Source organism: Mus pahari, chromosome X (genome assembly GCF_900095145.1).
Source record: "Mus pahari chromosome X, PAHARI_EIJ_v1.1, whole genome shotgun sequence".
NCBI classification, from domain to species: domain Eukaryota; kingdom Metazoa; phylum Chordata; class Mammalia; order Rodentia; family Muridae; genus Mus; species Mus pahari.
The window spans coordinates 138,899,839-138,918,291 of NC_034613.1; the positions used below are offsets into that span (position 1 = coordinate 138,899,839).

The 18,453-nt window shown below is 38.7% G+C and overlaps 1 protein-coding gene across 1 annotated transcript in view; it reads right to left on the reverse strand.

Moving 5' to 3' along the window:
- Positions 1-18,453, reverse strand: part of Ppef1 (protein phosphatase with EF-hand domain 1) — a 95,124-nt gene that overhangs the window by 58,332 nt on the left and 18,339 nt on the right. Inside the window, exons 2-4 of the mRNA XM_021188454.1 lie at positions 14,043-14,170; positions 11,654-11,714; positions 1,740-1,909 (exon numbers count right to left, since the gene is read on the reverse strand). Of these exons, the coding sequence (XP_021044113.1) occupies positions 1,740-1,909; positions 11,654-11,714; positions 14,043-14,170 (359 nt within the window). The remainder of the gene's footprint in view (positions 1-1,739; positions 1,910-11,653; positions 11,715-14,042; positions 14,171-18,453) is intronic.

Consider the following 18,453-nt stretch of genomic DNA (forward strand, 5'->3'; position numbering starts at 1 on the left):
CGGAGGATCCAGCAATATCTCTCCTGGGCATATATCCAGAAGATGTTCCAACTGGTAATAAGAACACATGCTCCACTATGTTCATAGTGACCTTATTTATAATAGCCAGAAGCTGGAAAGAACCCAGATGTCCCTCAACAGAGGAATGTATACAGAAAATGTGGTATATTTATACAATGGAATACTACTCAGGTATTAAAAACAATGAATTTATGAAATTCCTCAGCAAATGGATGGATCTGGAGGGTATCATCCTGAGTGAGGTAACCCAATCACAAAAGAACTCGCATGATATGCACTCACTGAAAAGTGGATATTAGCCCAGAAACCTAGAATACCCAAGATACAATTTGTAAAACACATGAAACTCAAGAAGAAGGAAGAGCAAAATGTGGAGACTTTGCCCCTTCTTAAAATTGGGAACAAAACTCCCATGGAAGGGGTTACAGAGGCAAAGTTTGGAGCTAAGACGAAAGGATGGACTATCCAAAAACTGTCCCACCCAGGGGGTCCATCCCATAATCAGCCACCAACACAGACACTATTGCATACACCAGCAAGATTTTGCTGAAAGGACCCTGATATAGCAGCCTCTTGTGAGGCTGTAAGCTGTAATTAAATTATAAACTTAAAAACAAAAAGTACAAAGTGTAAAGACAAATTAAAGCAAGGGGAAATAATTTCAAGTCATATACGTGTTAAGGCACTTATATCTAGAAAGAACATTTACAACTCAAAAATAAAAAGACAATTGATTGAAAGCCAACAAAGGCTCTGCATATGTATTTCTCCAAAGAAGGTATACAAATGGCTAATAGATGAAAAGACACCAAACATTATTAATTATAGAAATGTCAGTTAAAAGTAAAAATAGACATCATATCACACACATTAGGAGACTAATAAGCATAATAAAATAATAAGTATCAAAAAATGGCATCAGTAGAACCCTTATGCATAGCTAGTAGAAATGTTCTACCACCTGTAGAAGAACCTTGGCAGTTATTCAAAATATCAGACATAAAGTTAACTATATGACTCCAGAATTTCTCTCCTAGGCACATGCATACCCAAGTGAATGAGGACATGCCCATAAAACATTTGTATGTGAGTTTGCGTAGCAGTATTATTTATAGCAACCAAACGGTATCAAAATTTCACATATCTATGTGCTAAAAATCAGTAAACAAATGTGTGAGTATATAATGAAATATTATGCAGCTATAAAAAGAAATGATGTACCAATAACATGTTCTAACATAGATAAATATTAGAAACACTATGTTTAGTGAAAGAAGCAAAATACAAGTCAATATAATATAGCTTCCTTTATATGAAATATCTAGAGTAGGCAAATCATCAGAAACTGAAAATAGAACAGTAGCTGCTTAGGATAAATAAAGGAATACTACTATATGGGCATGATAAAGTTGTTCTAAAATTAGTGCTAATAATTGTACAATCTTGTGACCACATTAAAACCATTGAAACATATATTTTTAAATGATGGAATTACAATTTGTGAACTATTCTAAGAAAATGAAAAGGGAGATGCTGTAGGCTTACAAATCAAAAGGAAGTTACTGTGCACCCGAGGAGACATCTATTTACGAGGTTGAACAAAGTGAGTCCTGTCACACAATGTGATACAACTCCTGTGGAAGTACATGCTATAGTATTTCCATTCGTTCCCTTGCTAGCTGTGAGCGAGACTGAGAGCAGCTTCTGCTTGAGGTTACCTGCTGTTGCTTGAAGGCCTGAAGAAGTAGATGAATGTCAGTAAACGTCAGAGGAAACTGCAGCCGAGGACCATCATAGGAGTCAGGCACATCTATCAACCCCAAAAAGGCCTCTCTATCCTTGATTTGACTTTCCAGCCTGGTGCTGTCAAAAATTCGAGTTACTAATGCTGAAAAGGAAAGGCAAAGAGGGATAAGATGAAGAATCAACATTCTAATGCTTGACAATGCCCTACTGAATTTCTATCCCATGTAAGACACTGTGCTGTTCTGAATGCCAACATATAGCATGTAAAGCTATGAGGAATAACTGTTTCTGAGGCCAGTAACTAGCATCCTTTCCTGCAACTGAGCTTTGTCAAAGCAGTGAATCCATAATCAATGGGGAGGAGACCAAGAAGCACATGACTGGTCAGTCAAGGTATTTTGATATTCTTGAGTTGAGGCACTAATTCTCTTGTCCACTCTGACTTATTAGACTCTTACAAGCAAGACTAAAAGCATGAACAATGCACTGTATTTGGTTCAAACAGCTGCTGCTATTCATGATCTACATAAAATTAAATTGCAGCATTCAATTTTTCCTTTGTTAAATAGTTCAGAGAATTTTATTTAGCTTTAATTGATTTGTTTTTCTCTTTATGTACAGTGTTTCTTATGTGTTTTCCGCTCCCCCCACCCCCTTAGGACCAAAGCAGATAAAATGTAAATGGCAAACCATAAGCAGAAATAACCAAAGGCGTGCCCCACCCTCATATTTCTGTATAGTAACATACATCCTGCATTGGCCATTTAGAAAGGAAATTGAGTAGGCCTGAGACCCACAGTCATTTCTTGCCAAGTTGTCCATGAAATAGCCCCTAGACAGAAACCTAAACAACCCAGGCAGACAAAGATGGAAGAGGATGTGGTACGCTAGTTGCAAAGTAGCCTGCCTCAATATTCTAGCCTAACTTCTTATCTATGCTTTGTGGAATGTGAGTTTTAGCTATTTTCCCTTGCTTTCAATATGAGCTAGGCTCATAACCTATACTACCCTGGACAATGTGGTCCAATATCAGCTCCAAGTCCAGGTCTCAAGAGGCCTTCTATGATTTCATGCTTTCTGTTTTGGAACTTAGCCATTTCCACTCAGCCCAGACTGTCCTACTGAAAGGTCAATTACATGGAGTAGAGCACATCAACCCAGGTAAGGATGTCCTAGTCCGGCTAATAGCTGCCAGATCTCTAGACACATGAGAAAACTCCAGCCAAGATTTAAAAGCCTGTCAAATCAACTATGCCAAGACCAAAAATGTTTGGATAATTTGTAGACTTGATAGTGAAAAAAAACACTTGAATACTATGAAACTGAGATATTGTAGCTACTTTTCAGTACTAGTACAGTAAGAAATAACTGACCAAGGGGACAATACAGTCAAGAAGTAAATTTGTAAATTTTTTTCTAAACTAAGAAATACCATTTAATAATCACATCAAAATATATCCTAAATTTTGGTGTATAGGATATATTTTGCTGATAGTTGGTAATGCTTTATAAAAAGTAGAACTGAAATATAAAATCTATATTAAATGAGGTTAGCAGACATCATTTTTCCTTTGATTTTAGTCTGATACTTAAGAACAATTTAATTACTCAATTTATGTTAGAAACCAGAAATGCAGAACATCCTGCTAAACTTTATGTCAGATTCATCATGTAGGCAGTGACGCCTAAATGCTCTACTTAGCTGTCCTAATGATCATGCCATCCATTTCAATTGGGACTTATCCTCCTGCAAAGGAAAGCTGAAAGATCAGGCAACTCTTGGGAAAGATAAAGAAGTAATACCCCCACCCACAGGAACTGCACAAGAATCCCCAGCAGCTTTTCTGTATCGGCTAACAAAGTCAGAAAGCTTCTGTCATAGACTGTAAAAGAACGTCATCATGAAGCACATATGACTAAGAACTGAGAACTAAGGGATCTTGTATTTTAGGTGAGATGCGTATTTATTGCATGACTATAGCGTTCATGGAAAAGGCTGCAGAGCTTTTGAAATGTACCTGACTAAACGAAGATGCTAGGAGAAAAGAGAAAGAAGTTGAATGTATAGGTTGGCATATGCCAATTCCTATGGAGGCCCATACACACATGCAGCCCCCTTCAAGTTCTCAGAAGCTCGGCAAGTCACTTTCTACCACCTGTACCTTCAGTATAATCCTCTCTTTAGGTTCTGTAACACAATAAAACATGGCTGAAGACGTCTCTAATTTAAAACACTATAACGAATCATATATCTGTGTATACTGACATGTCTATATTTATTGTTCCCACTGTTTCTTCTACCCCTAGACAACTTTTTCTTCTGTATCTTTTTGCTTTGGATAATTTATCTTCATCCTTCAAAATTTAGCAGGCTTCCAAGTTTGAGTCCCAGATTCTACCTTTTCAATAATGAAATGATGATAATGAGGAGGAGGAGGAGGTGGACAACGACTACGATGACTTCCTGAATGCTCACTAGGTACCAGACAATACTATAGCCAGGTGAGGACTGCTATTTTTTTCATTTTATACATCAAAGTGGGGCACAGTATGTAGAGAAATGGGTTCCTGCCCCTAAACTGTGTGTGCATGTGTGTTGTGGTATGTATACACATATATGCAAGTGTACAAGCGTATGTGCAGACCAGAAGTCAACATCGGATGTCTCCTTCAATTGCTTTCTATGTCACTTTTTGAAACAGGGTCTCTGACTGGACCTAGAGGTCACTGATTTCCCAAGGCTGGCTAGCTACAAGCCCCATGGATTCTCCTGTCTTTGCCTCTTCAGCAGTGCAACTACAAACATACACCACTGTGCCCAGATTTTTCTGTGAATGCTGGAAAGCCAAACTCAGGCCATAATGCTTATATAGCAAGGGCGTTACTAAGTGACCCATTGACCTAGCCCCCCAAACTCTTTTTGTCTCAATCTATTTATTAATTTACATCCCAATTGCAGTTTCCCCTCCCTCCTCTCCTCCTGGTCTCTCTCCCCATCTCACCTCCCCCCAACTCTCAGCCATTCCCTCCTCCATTTCTCTTCAGAAAAAGGCAGGTCTCCCATGAATATCAAGCAAACATGGCGTGCCAAGTTGCAGTAAGACTAGGTACCTCCTCTCTTATTAAGGTGACACTACACAATTCAGTAGGAGGTAGCTCCCAAACTCTTAGCTGTTGTGATTTTTACTCTCTATAAAAATGCATCTATGTTATTTATATACTCTTAACTGACATATTAGGGAAACTCAACTCGGGGAGGCACAAACGAAAAACTAACCCTCAACAATGAAGACAGTTTGTGTGCTAACCAAAAATTAATTTTCAAAGATCAAGAAAAACATTAAGTTTTTTAAGTTAAGAAAATATTCCATTTTCCTGGTCAGTGCCTTCACCCATGTTGCCATTTCTCTCCTCTCCATTGGCTAATAACAAATTCTGTCAAAGCCAGTGATTAAAATTCAAGTCTAATTATGTAAAGAACAAAATAAAATATTCTTTTAGAATCAGTAAGCTTAGTATAGTCCTTCCTTCCATAGATTTAATGACCCTTATTTCTTAAAACATTTAGTGATAAGTTAATGGAACTATTTCTCTAAGGCAATTCCTGAATAAAACTGCACAATATGAAATACCTGAGGTTACTTTATTTTAATTTAGTATATGTGCATGAATTTCTGCCTGCATGTATATATTATACCTCATACGTTCCTGGTGCACACAAAGGCAAGAAGAGCTCATTGGATTCCCAGGCACTGGAGTAACAAATGACTGTGAGCTGCCACCAGGGGATTGGGAAATGAACCTAGGTCCTCTGCAAGAGGATCAAGTGCTCTTAACTGTTGAGCCATCTCTCCAGCCTCCTATAGGAAATATTAATCTATATTGAATAATTATCCTTCTATTGGGCTTTTACCAACATAAAAATTAGTAATAGAGATTCTCTTCTAATAACCACCGTGTATCATGTATGAAAACTAAGCTTTAACCTTTCTAATGCATATACTGTCCTTGTGGCCTATAGCTAATAAACAAGAATTCAATGAATACAAGCAATAAATGAGGATTTGTGTAACATTCATTTGGAGTTAATCCTTAGTTGTTTGCTGAATATAACTGTGTGAGCATGGATTTAAACTAATTAAATATAATAAAATATAAACACAACCAATTGATACCTCTATACACTGTTATCAAAATAACTTTGAAACAGTTGCCTTCACCATGCTACAACTTCTCCCTCCCTAACTGGCTGAGAGCAAGTAAATTCCATCACTGCCCTCATGATTCAAACTTAAAGAAAAGTCCTTGTCTTTCATCCAGACAGGGAAAAATATACTTTTAGGAAAAATTTGAAGTTCACATTTTTTTTTCCCACAAAGATAGTATCCGCTTAAGTAATAACCACTCACACATTTGAAACAAGGTCCACACAGTGCTGGACAAAGGAAAGCACCATATGACACTTAAAGTTTCTCATTTTCATTTTCTAAGTATAAATCCGAGTCAAAATCATTAGTATCCATATATTAAATTCAAAGGCTGCCAAGATGACATCTATTAGAGTAAACATTATTTTTTTATTTTAAAAAAAACATGGAATTACTTAACACAATTATTTTAAGTAAACAAGTGATACTGGTATCTATTACATCAACAACAACAACAAAAAGACTGCCTACGTTGACTTTTGCTTTCTCTAGCCAATGCAATAAGGTATGAAACTGAAATAAGAGCAGTAACTATCATACAAAAAAAATGTAATAATGAAAACTCTGTTGATGTGATGAGAAACTAAACTCAGGAAAAACTCCAAAAATTGATAAGAGAATCAATTACAACACAGATTAATCTCACAAGCTTCAATCATAATTTCATCATTGATAAGATAAATAACCTAGGATGATTACCCTCAAGCCCTTCAATTCTACATTCAAATAAGATAAATAATTAATACTAGTACTCTTATTAGTTATGAATACTAGATGAAATTGTGGAAATTACTGAAACACATGATACATGGTAGAATTTACTATAAAAACATCAGTAACAATACATAAATTACTAGTAATATTCAGTAGAAGCACAAAGTAAGATATGGTCATAAAATTTAATGGAATGCTACAAATAAGTAATGGGAAGATGGCATGCTGGACAATATTCTATTTATCACAGCACCACAAAAATTAAAAATATACATACATGTATACATACATACATACAGGTATTCGTAAAGAGCATTTATGTAAATTGTGTGGTCTAAGAGGATGTTTTGGCTGATGGGGAGGCAGAAGTCTAAACAACACGTGCATATGACTCAGCCTATTCCCACCAATCTCTGTTTAAAAAAAGAAACTGGAGAAGAAACTTATAAATGCAGACCAGGAACTTGTATGTGGCCTCTACTCTCTATTAAGTCCTATGAGCCTGTTTTAGCTCTGCAAGTAAAAGAACAGGGACATAAGCTGGCATGGTTGGGTTTTGCATAGGATGTAGTGTGCTCACCAGCACAAGTACTACATTAGAACCCCTTTCCCTTTTATAACCAAAATGTCTTGAGACACTCTGTATGTCAAAAATCAGTCACTATCCTGATCTAATATCTGGGAACGTTTAACTTTCTGGCTGCTAAAAGGTTTTAACATTTCAGTTAAGCAGGCCTAGGCAGAGGTTGTCTGGAATCCTCCCACCAAAGAAGATGTGAGAAATCAACCTACAAAGTCCATGCATGGTGGCATATGCCTGTCATTCCGGTGCTCAATATGCTGAGGCAAGGTGATTAAGAGTTCAAAACCAGCTTGACCTACATAGAAAGTGCAAAGTCACCTTATCCTTACTGAAACTCTGCCTCAGGAAATGAAAAGAAGGGAAAAGGTGAAAAGGAGAGGAGAGGAGAGGAGAGGAGAGGAGAGGAGAAGAGAAGAGGAGAGGAGAGGAGAGGAGAGGAGAGGAGAGGAGAGGAGAGAGAGAAGAAGGATGGAGGAAGAGGGAGTAAAGAGAATGCATACGCTCACCAAAAGATACATGTACATAAATATGCACAGCAGCATGGTTATACTGCCAAATTGAAAACAACCCAAGCACACAGAAACAGCAGAATGCATAAATTATGGTGCATTGTTCAAAAGGAATGCTATTCAACAATAAGAATGACTAAATTACAATAACATGAATGATCTCACAAATACAATGTTGAGTAGAAAGTGCTAGATTCAAGGTCTATTCTGTATGCTTCTACTTCTACAAATAAATCACAAACAAACATAATTAATTTATGATAACAAAAGTTCAAAAATAGTTCCATAGTGTGGTGGGAGTTGGGTTCTAACTAGACAAAGCAACAAAGCATAAGGGAAGTTTCTGTGGCTCCAATAATGATTGGGTGACTTTTTTGTTGACTTTTGAGAGAAGATCTCATGTAGCAAGGATGACCTTGAATTTCTAGTCCTCTTATGTCCTCTTCAAAAGCTGAGGTTGTAAGCCTGTGTCACCATGCTTGATTTCTGCAGTGCTAGGAATTGAGCCCAGCCTAGCACTCTGCCAGTTGAGCCACACCCTTGCCATCAGGCATTAGTTCTTGTTCTTATCTCCTGGGCACCTTGTCTTTGAGAAAATTTCAGTCATATATAATTTGTATATTTTCCTATAGTGTGCATTATATTTCAAGAAAAACACTGTTCCCTTCTTTGAGAAGAAATGTTCTGTTATATTTTTAAATCATATGCAAAGTTTCTTTTTCAAAATGGAGAGTCTGAGTAAGTATCTCTGGGCTGCAACCCAACCATCTGTGGCTCTAAAACCCCATAAAAGTGATTCTGAAGTGAGCATAGAATAACATATTATATCCTTAGTAGAGAGAGCCATGTTTCATTTCATCATATTTTGCCCTCCAAAATATTTTTGACCAAGAACATGAAGCATAAATGACTGTCTTCAAAATAGCAAAGTACCTATTCCATTCAGTTCTTTTTTTAGAAGATTTATTTATTTTATGTGAGTACACTAAAGAGCTCTTCAGACACACCAGAAGAGGGCATCAGATCCCATTAAAGATGGTTGTGAGCCACCATGTGGTAGCTGGGAATTGAACTCAGGACCTTTCAGAAGAGCAGTCAGTGCCGTCTGAGCCGTCTCTCCGGCCCTCTCTGTTCAGTCCTTAATCACCAGGGTTGGCTATTCCAGGATTCAGAAAGCTTCTATGAATCCGTAAATGTTTTCATTACTTTCACTTGTATATGCTTGGCTCAAACCATGCCAGTAAAATACCACTCTTCTTGCCACTTGGAAGAGTATTTCTAGGCCGGCAAGATGGCTTTAGTGGGTAAACTGATTGCTGCTAAGCCTGACGACCCGAGTTCAATTCCTAAGATCCACATGGTAGAGAAAACCAAACACTACATGTTGTCTCTCTCTCTCTCTCTCTCTCTCTCTCTCTCTCTCTCTCTCTCTCTCTCTCTCTCTCTCTCTCTCTCTGTCTCTCACACACACACACACACACACACACACACACACACACACAGGGAGGGATTTTCCTAAATACTTTGCATGTTGTTAAATCAAACAATAGCACAAAGGGATTTTGTTTTGTTTTGTTTTGTTTTGTTTTTGTTTTTTTTTTTGGTTTGGTTTGGTTTTTACAGCTTTTAAATTTGACATCTACTTTGGAAGTAACAGGGAAATTTTATTTAGCAAGAAAAATGTATGTCTTCTTTATAATTATAATTTTAAACTCCTATACTGTCTACCTCTGATTCAAAATGTTTATATAGATGATAGACAAATTGATGATATCTGCATTATAGAAAGTATCTTAGTTCAGTTTATGCTATTGTGGCAGAATATCACAAACTGGATAACTTAAAGTAAGCATGAGTTTATGAGTGGCCTTCGTTGATTTCTGATTCTTTTAACTTCTGGTTCAGAAAAAATTCAAACTAAGGTGAGTCTTGTGTACCTTAAGTATAAAACAGTTGTTGTGCTGGGTGTGGTGGCGCATGCCTTTAATCCCAGCACTTGGGAGGCAGAGGCGGGTGGATTTCTGAGTTCGAGGCCAGCCTGGTCTACATACTGAGTTCCAGGATAGCACCTGTCTCAAAAAAAAAAAAAAAAAAAAAAAAAAAAAAAAAAAAAACAGTTGTCAATTTTTAAAGGGAATTACAAGAACAATTTGTATGTATTACAGATTTTTAAATATTCAAATACAAATGAGAAATAAAGCATAAACCACAAACTGTCTAAGGGTTCTAAAAGTTTGGGAAATTCAAGATCAAGGAGAAAGGTTGGGTGGAGACTATGCTATAACTCATAATGTGACTGAAAACATCACACAACAAGGAAGAGGAACAGGGTCAGATCCTTATTCATAAGGTCACCACTGTTCAAATAATGAATCCATTATAGAGAGTCTCTAACTTAAATAGCTCTTACAGGGCCCACTTTACAACACATTTCATGAACTCCAGGGGAAATATTGAAGACAAAGCAAGCGTACAGACCAGAGAGAGAAGAAGAAAAATTATATTTCATCTAACATTTTCACCTTGATTCCACTGCAGGAAATACTCATTATACTTGGATTTTTGTAAGCATAGATGTTCCATGGATAAAACATAAGACCCTCTTTACTAAGCTACTGTTAGGTATCAACAGATCATGGTTTAAGACAAAGTGTTTAACAAATGAATGCTCAATATTATCATTTCTTTTTTATTAAATGCTAGTTTAGCAAATCCAATTCAGATAAGGGAAAAAACCAATTTGAACGGATTTTGTTAGTTGTTTGCTCGATGTCATGCAGACAAGAAAGGTAAGCATCTTTTTTTAAATTAATTTATTTTTTACACTCCTTATTTTATTCCCTGCCCCTCCAGATCTACCCTCCAACTGTTCCACGTCCCATACTTCCTCCCCATCCCCTGTCTCCATGAGGATGTCCCCACTTCCCACCCCACCTGACCTCTAATCTCCCTGGGGCCTCCAGTCTCTTGAGGATTAGGTGCATCATCTGTGATTGAACACAGACCCAGAAGTCCTCTACTCTATGTGTGTTGGGGGCCTCATATCAGCTGGTGTATGCTGTCTGTTTGGTGATCCAGTGTCTGAGAGATCTCGGGGGTCCAGATTAATTGAGACTGCTGGTCCTCCTACAGGATCGCCCTTCTCCTCAGCTTCTTTCACCCTTCTCTAATTCAATAACAGAGGTCAGCTGCTTCTGTCCATAAGTTGGGTGCAAATATCTGCATCTGACTCTTTCAGCTGCTTGTTGGGTCTTTTGGAGGGCAGTCATGATAGGTCCCTTTTTGTGAGCATTCCATAGCCTCAGTGATAGTGTCAAGCTTTGGGGCCTCCCCTTGAACTGGATCCCACTTTGGGCCTGCCGCTGAACCTGTAAGCATATTTTGGTCCCATAGCATTTCCCATTTTCATTTACATTTCTTAATGGAGGCAATTCAATGACTAACAACTGCTTTTCAAAAGCCTATACTTTCAGAGTGGAATGAATGTTTGGCAGTTAAGAGTACATACTATCCTTGCAGAGGACCTGAGTTCAGTTCCCAGTACACATATTGCAGTGCTCATAACCTCCTGCAACTCCAGCGCCAGGGAATCCAATGTCCCTTTTTGACCTCTGTGGACTCTGTACTTACCTGCACACCCTCACACATATAGAGTATGTGTGGATGGAGGAGCACTCTCATATAAGCGAAAGGGAGGGGGAAGGTAAATGTGGGATGGAGGGGTTGGTGGAGGGGTAACAGGGAAGTGGGGTATCATTTGAGATGTAAGCAAATGGAATGATTAACATAGATATAGATACAGATATAGATATAGATATAGATATAGATATAGATATAGATACATGACAAGGGCAAACTTTCTTCCCACTTACTTGAATCTTCATTATTTGTCTTTGTATAGTTTTCCAACATGAACGAAAAGAAGTTGGATAGCTGTACAAGATAAAATTATATAAATCATTAATAAAGAGTAAGGAGCCACTATAGCAAATAGCAGAGCGCTACTGAAGTCCCTTACTCTCCTGCTGCGTTCTTCTTCCTGCTATAGCACATGCCAAGAGTCACAGATGGGCAGCACCACACAGAGATGCAGAGGAAATTACATATGCATTCTTCCCTGGGAAGCTGCCCATCCACAATTGACTGAAGCAAGCACATAACCACACAACTCTCTACCTCCTTGTCCGTGTATGGGACAAGCTATGATGAATTTCACATTTAAGCACTTCTCCTGGGATCAGGCCGAAGTAAGACTTGTCCAGAAAGAATAGTTTTTCCTGGCTTCTTTGCTGGTCCTCTCTTGCTTTCTTTACTTCCTTAAAGGTTATTCCAGAAAATAATCTGTCAATCTCAGTAAGTAACTGTCTCAACCAGACTCCATTTCAAGGAGTCCACTTTAAGGCAACTACAAAGTTTTGTTCATTATGCTCGCCTTTTTATCTATTTGGTGGCATAATGAATACTTTTTAAAGTGATAGCCTACATGGGGTTGGAGAGATTGCTCAGTGGCTAAGAGCACTTGGTGTTTTCCCAGAGAAACATGGTTTTATTCCCAGCACACACATAGCAGTTTACAAAATATGTGTAAATCCAATCTCAGGGGATTCAATTCCTTTTGTCCTCCATGTATACTCAATACGCATGGTGAACAGACATACATGAAGGCAAAACACCTATACACACAAAAATAAATAACTACTTTTTAAAGGTTTCTAATCAGAGCAAAGGGAACATTGAATCTTTTTGTTGTGGTGGTCGGTGGTAGTGGTAGGTTTTGACTTTTGTTTTTGTTTTGCTTTATTTTGTTTTGTTGGTTGGTTTGGTTTATTTGATTTGTTTTGTGTTGTTGAAACAGGGTCTCACTGTATAGCCCTAGCTATTGTGGAACTCACTATATCGATTAGATTGGCCTCAGACTCAGAGATCCTCCTGTCTCTGCCTCCTGAGTATTTAGATTTAAGACATGTACCATCCATCATGCCTGGATTATTTTAGTGACTACCAAGAAGAGATATGCCAACTTAACTTTTCTTTTGAATTTGGTTTAATTATTTTTAAAGACCATAGTCTGACACTTAAATATGGTTGTTAAAACTTTAAACAATATCAAAGGAAACTAAGAAGTCTCTTTTAATAGTCCTGTCCACCAATAAATACCACCATGTCCCTGCCCATAGCCACTATGCAGAATTTGCTGTGTTTCTTTTTCCAGAGTTTGTATGTGTATGCATGCTTCATTTTCTTTTACATACCGGGATTAAACTCTAGGTAAGTTGGTTCTTTCATTATTGAAGAACTTTCTAAGTTCATTTTATGGTTAAAAGGTACTCATTTTTATCAGTGAGTATTAAAGCTAGAGTTATGAATTTTGTGTGCTGTAAGCTCTATAAAGGACTTCCACATTCACAGATTTTCTTTTAGAACTTTCATCGGCTTGTTCCCAGGAAAATCTGTCTTTTTTGAAGGCCTAAAAGTAACCCGTCTGAGGGGGGTTGGAGATAGCTTTGTTGGCAAAGTGCTTGCCATGAGAACCTGACTACGATCCCAGGAAACTCTATAAAAGTCAGGCAGGGTAGCATCTACTTATTATATTCCCAGAGTTGGAGAGGCAGAGATGAGAAGGTGCCCAGCAATCACTTCCCTAATGGCCTAGCCTGGTTGGGGAGTTTTAGATCTCAAGGAAACATCCTATCTCAGAAAAACAAATAAGGAATAACACCCATCCCACACACATACACATGTATGTGCATACACTCCTATACCCACACACAAGAACATATGCAAACAACTATTTTTTTCTGGGCTGAGGGTATGGCTCAGTGGTATAGTGTTTACCTAACATGTACCAGCTCTGGGTTCCACCCTCCCACTTACGTTTTTCTTTTAAAAAAAAATTTCCATTCATAAAGTAATGACTTCATTTACCATTAGTGAATATGCTCAAAAATAGAAAAAAAAGACTATTTTTATTAGTTAGACATCTGGCATTGCTCTAAAAATGTGAACTTCAAAGCTGAAAAACATCTCAAATCACAATCTCTCAATAGCTGGTTCTAAAACAATGTCATTACAGCCTTGGTGAAAGCATTTCATGAAGGTTCTTCTGCTTCAGAGACCCATAGTTTCATTCTTTCAAAGCAAGAAGAGGAGAGGGAGGGGGAAAGAGAGAAAGAAAGAGGAGGGGGGAGAAAGAGGAGAGGGAAGGAGAGAGGGAGGGAGGCAGGGAGGGAGGGAGAGAGAGATGCTTCTTGCCAAACAGACCTGCATTTGGCCTTGCTCGTCAGAATATTCAATAGACTGGAAGATGGCGAGAGCATAATGTTGTCTGACCCTCAGTCGAGCTCTGTACCGTCGGTACCAATTTTGGATGAGTAATGCGGCTCTCACCACTGCAGACCCACAGGATATGAAAGGCAGAGAAACACAATTACATATAGCTTTGGGGGAAGCAGGTGCTTTAACAAGAAAACAAACATTTTTTTAGTCCTACAAAATAGGAAAATTATAAACAATGAGATTGACCTTTATGCTTTTTATAAAATGTTCTTAAGTCTCAAACCCTCAGAGAGCTCAGAGAGCAATGACATCATAGTCGTTAAGGGTAGACATTTCAAAGTAACATTGTCTGAACTTGGTGCTGCTTAGCTGTCAGTCACTAGGAAAAGGAGTGCAGACTTGCAGTGAATGGAGTATCTTGTCACTGATAGAAACAATGGAAATATGGGTGTGCTGGCTGATACAAACCTAGATATATATATGGGAATAGGGAAACTTAACTGAAAAAAAAAATGCCTCTATAAGATTGGCTTCTGGTGAGTATTATCTTGATTAATGTGGGACGGCAAAGCCAATTGTGAGTGGTGTCACCTTGGGAAAGTGGTCCTAGATGGTATAAGAAAGCAAACTGAATAAGCCAGGAGAAGCAAGCTATTAAGCAGTACTACTACTCCACGGCCTCTTCATCAGTTCTTGCCTCCAGGTTCCATCTCAGTTTCCCCAGGAGTTCTTCTAGTCACCAAGCATAGAGAGACTGTTCAACAAGGTTCACCAAGTAATCAGAGAGTCCCTACAGTTTTCCAACACCATGATGCTAAGAGAGATATGAGTTAATTATAATAATGAAACTTATGCTCACTTAGCCAGTAAGTAGAAATGGACAGTGAAAACTGGAGCACAAACCTGACTCTGAGGCCCAAGCTTTGTATCTCCAAAGAGATGGTGACCTATTGCTACTTTTCAGGTTCCTCATTTACACAATGATATAATGAAAGAAATGATCACTGAACTTTCATCTACTTAGTATTTACAATGTGAATAATAGATAACCAAGCGGATTTCTAATTAATCATAGACTAGTGGTCTAGTGCCCACAATATCATTTCCATGATACATGTAAAGAAACTGAATTGAGAGCAGCAGGTATGTTGTTCAAAATCACCTAGCATAGATAGTTCTGATTCCAAACCCTGAGTTCTGTCTCCTAGGGCCAGTTACTTCATTCCCTATTCTATTTAGACCTTTGCTTCCTTTGAATAACTACTATTTACTAAATACCTAGTGTAGTTTGGCAGTAACTGGATACTATATCTACCATCCTTTCTGTTCTTTCCCAAATGCAGGGCACTATGGGAGCTAACACCCTTCCGTCTCTGCTTAGACTCTGTGCAGGGCATGGTTGAAATCCTAACACACATGGAGGAGTTGCTGCTTTCACTGGTGAACAAATGCATTCATTGGGTTCTATTCTGAGGCAGTATAGAAAGACAGGGGGAATGAAGGGGGATGTGGAAGGGAAAGGAGCCAGCCTCTCACCCTGGAGTCTGGTGAAACTATGAAGCCAGATGTGAGTCAAATATTCCACAGGTATAAGATATCTCACTTTTCTCTCTCTTGTGAGGCTGTGCCAGTGCCTGGCAAATATAGAAGTGGATGCTCACAGTCATCTATTGGATGAAACACAAGTCCCCCAATGGAGGAGCTAGAAAAAATATTCAAGGAGCTAAAGGGGTCTGCAACCCTATAGGAGGAACAACAATATGAAGTAACCAGTACCCCCCAGAGCTGTGTCTCTAGCTGCATATGTAGCAGAAGATGGCCTAGTTGGCCATTAATGGGAGGAGAGGCCCTTGGTATTGTGAAGACCATATGCCCCAGTACAGGGGAATGCCGGGGCCAGGAAGCAGGAATGGGTGGGTTGGGAAGCAAGGTGGGGGGGAGGCTTTGGGGATAGAATTTGAAATGTAAATGAATAAAATGTCTAATAAAAATGAATAAAACATCTAATAAAAATGACTTAATAAATAAAAAGATATCTCGCTATGAGTGACTGATCAGAGAGACTCCACAGGACCCCAAAATAACACAGCCTATTAACATTACTCGTGTTTATCCACCAGAATTAGATGATAAGATACCATTCCTGAAGATTCCCATGTGCTTTTGTTACACCATTCACAGATTTCAGTTGGTAAATCCATCTGCAAGCTTCCTCCCTGCTGTCTAGCTGTCTTAGTGCCAGAAGGCACTGTGTAGACCTTGACAGGGAGAGAAGTCATCCACAGCTTACTAGCTGTGAACTCTGAAGGCCATAATGCATTGTGCTAGGCAGATATATGCTCACTGGTTCAAGAGTGTCGTGGCTGTTATGGAGGTAACTAAAAAGTTTCGGGTTGGATTTGAGGTCTACTCCAAAGGAGGAAGACCATGACTGGTACTATAAACCACAGCTGAGGACGTCATAGGCCTCAGGATGAAACTTACTACTATTTTTTTTTTTGGCAAAATGGACACAATGACTGCTTTCTAAATATTTGTGCTTCTGCACATAGACTGATGCTGCCTTCACTCTGGGTCAGAGAAGTTCCTGTGTGCAGTGGGGAATGATTGATGCAAAGACTCATAACTAAGCAAAGTCTTGCTAATAAATGACTTGGAAAAGATATCTTAAAGTTTATATGTATGACTATTTTGGAAACATGTATGTATGGACATCAGGTGCATGTCTAGTGCCCACAGAATTTCAGAATAGGGGTGTTGGAACCCTGAAACTGGACTTATGGGTGATTGTGGGCCACTATATCAATGCTTGGAATCAAACCTGGGTCCTATGTGAAAACAACAGGTGTTCATTACTGCTGAGCCATTTCTCCAGTCCTAGACGTGACTTTTGAGTGTCCATTCCAAATGGAACATCTACATCACCCCCTCCAGGATGAAGGAAGCATCAAGGAATGAAGAGTAGCAATCAAGACCTTGGGCATTATGAATTGCTATATTTTGGACATGACTGGCTGTTACATCCATGAACTTAAGATCAGTGAGGGCTACCTGCTCTTGACAGGCTCATCGACACTCTTCCATGTATGGAACAGGAGTCCACGATGCCCCACCCCTCCATGAGGAGCTATAAGCAGTTAAGGATTGCTATGGGAGGTGGGAAACATATTCCTCAGTGGTACAGCCACTGGTAAGTTGGCCTCACTCAAGTACACAGCCTTCAACCCATGCTCATACCAACAACCCTAATTAAATGTGTGGCACACCAAAGGACAGAAAAGTAGGAAAGGGATTTGTTGGGAAGAAGTTCAGTGTGGGAGGATATGAGAAAAAAAATGGAGGGGAGAATATGATCAAAATATACTTATATGAAAGGAATTATTAAAGAATTAAAAATAGCTAAAACAACAACAAAAAGGAAAGAGCGAAAATGAAAAGAAATCCAGCATATTTGAGGTAGGAGGAATGCACCCCAGTTGCCTGTCATGTCTATCATACACAAAGCCCTGTGATGAATCTCCGGTGCTGAAAAAAAAAAAAAAAAAAAACCCAACAACAACAAAAAAAAACAAAAAAAAAACCAAAAACCAAACAAATGAACAAAAAACCCAGGTATGGTGGTGTGCATCTGTATTCCCAGCACTTAGAAAGCAGAGGCAGAGCAGTGGTCCTTGGCTACAAAGCAAGTTAAAGGGCTACCTGAACTGCATGACACCCTATCTTAACAAAGAAAGAGGGGAAGGCCAGGGCCAAGAAGTGGGAGTGGGAGGGCAGGGGAGCAGGGCGGGGGGAGGGTATAGGGGACATTCAGGATAGCATTTGAAATGTAAATGAAGAAAATATCCAATAAAATAATAAAAAACAAAACAAACAAACAAACAAAAAAAAACAAAACAAAGAAAGACTTGTAGCACAGTTAGCATTTACCCTGAAGACTACCTACAGATTCCTGTTCTATAATGTTCTACAGAGGACAGTACCACATGAGATGAGGACAGAGACTATGAGTCGAGAGTACCACACCATTCTCCATGCTACCTCATGATTTGTGGCTGATTCCAAATGACACATTGGGTTCTATGCACAATGACCACGCACCAATGTTCTAGAATTAAGATACCTGAGTCCGACTCTGCGTTTCCTCACTGACACGCAGGGTGACCCTAAACAATATATCTCTCAATCTCAGTTGCATTATTTGGCAAACTATGGCTAATGGCAATTCATAGGAAGGATTAAATAAAATAAAATCAAGTTTTCTACTTATGATGTCTGGCACAAAGCAAATGTTCCTGATTTGTCTTGCTCACAAACCTCTTACCTAGATTTTTTTAAATTTCATGCAAAATATTACAATAATTATCATCACCAGAGACACGAATCTATTAAAAGACAA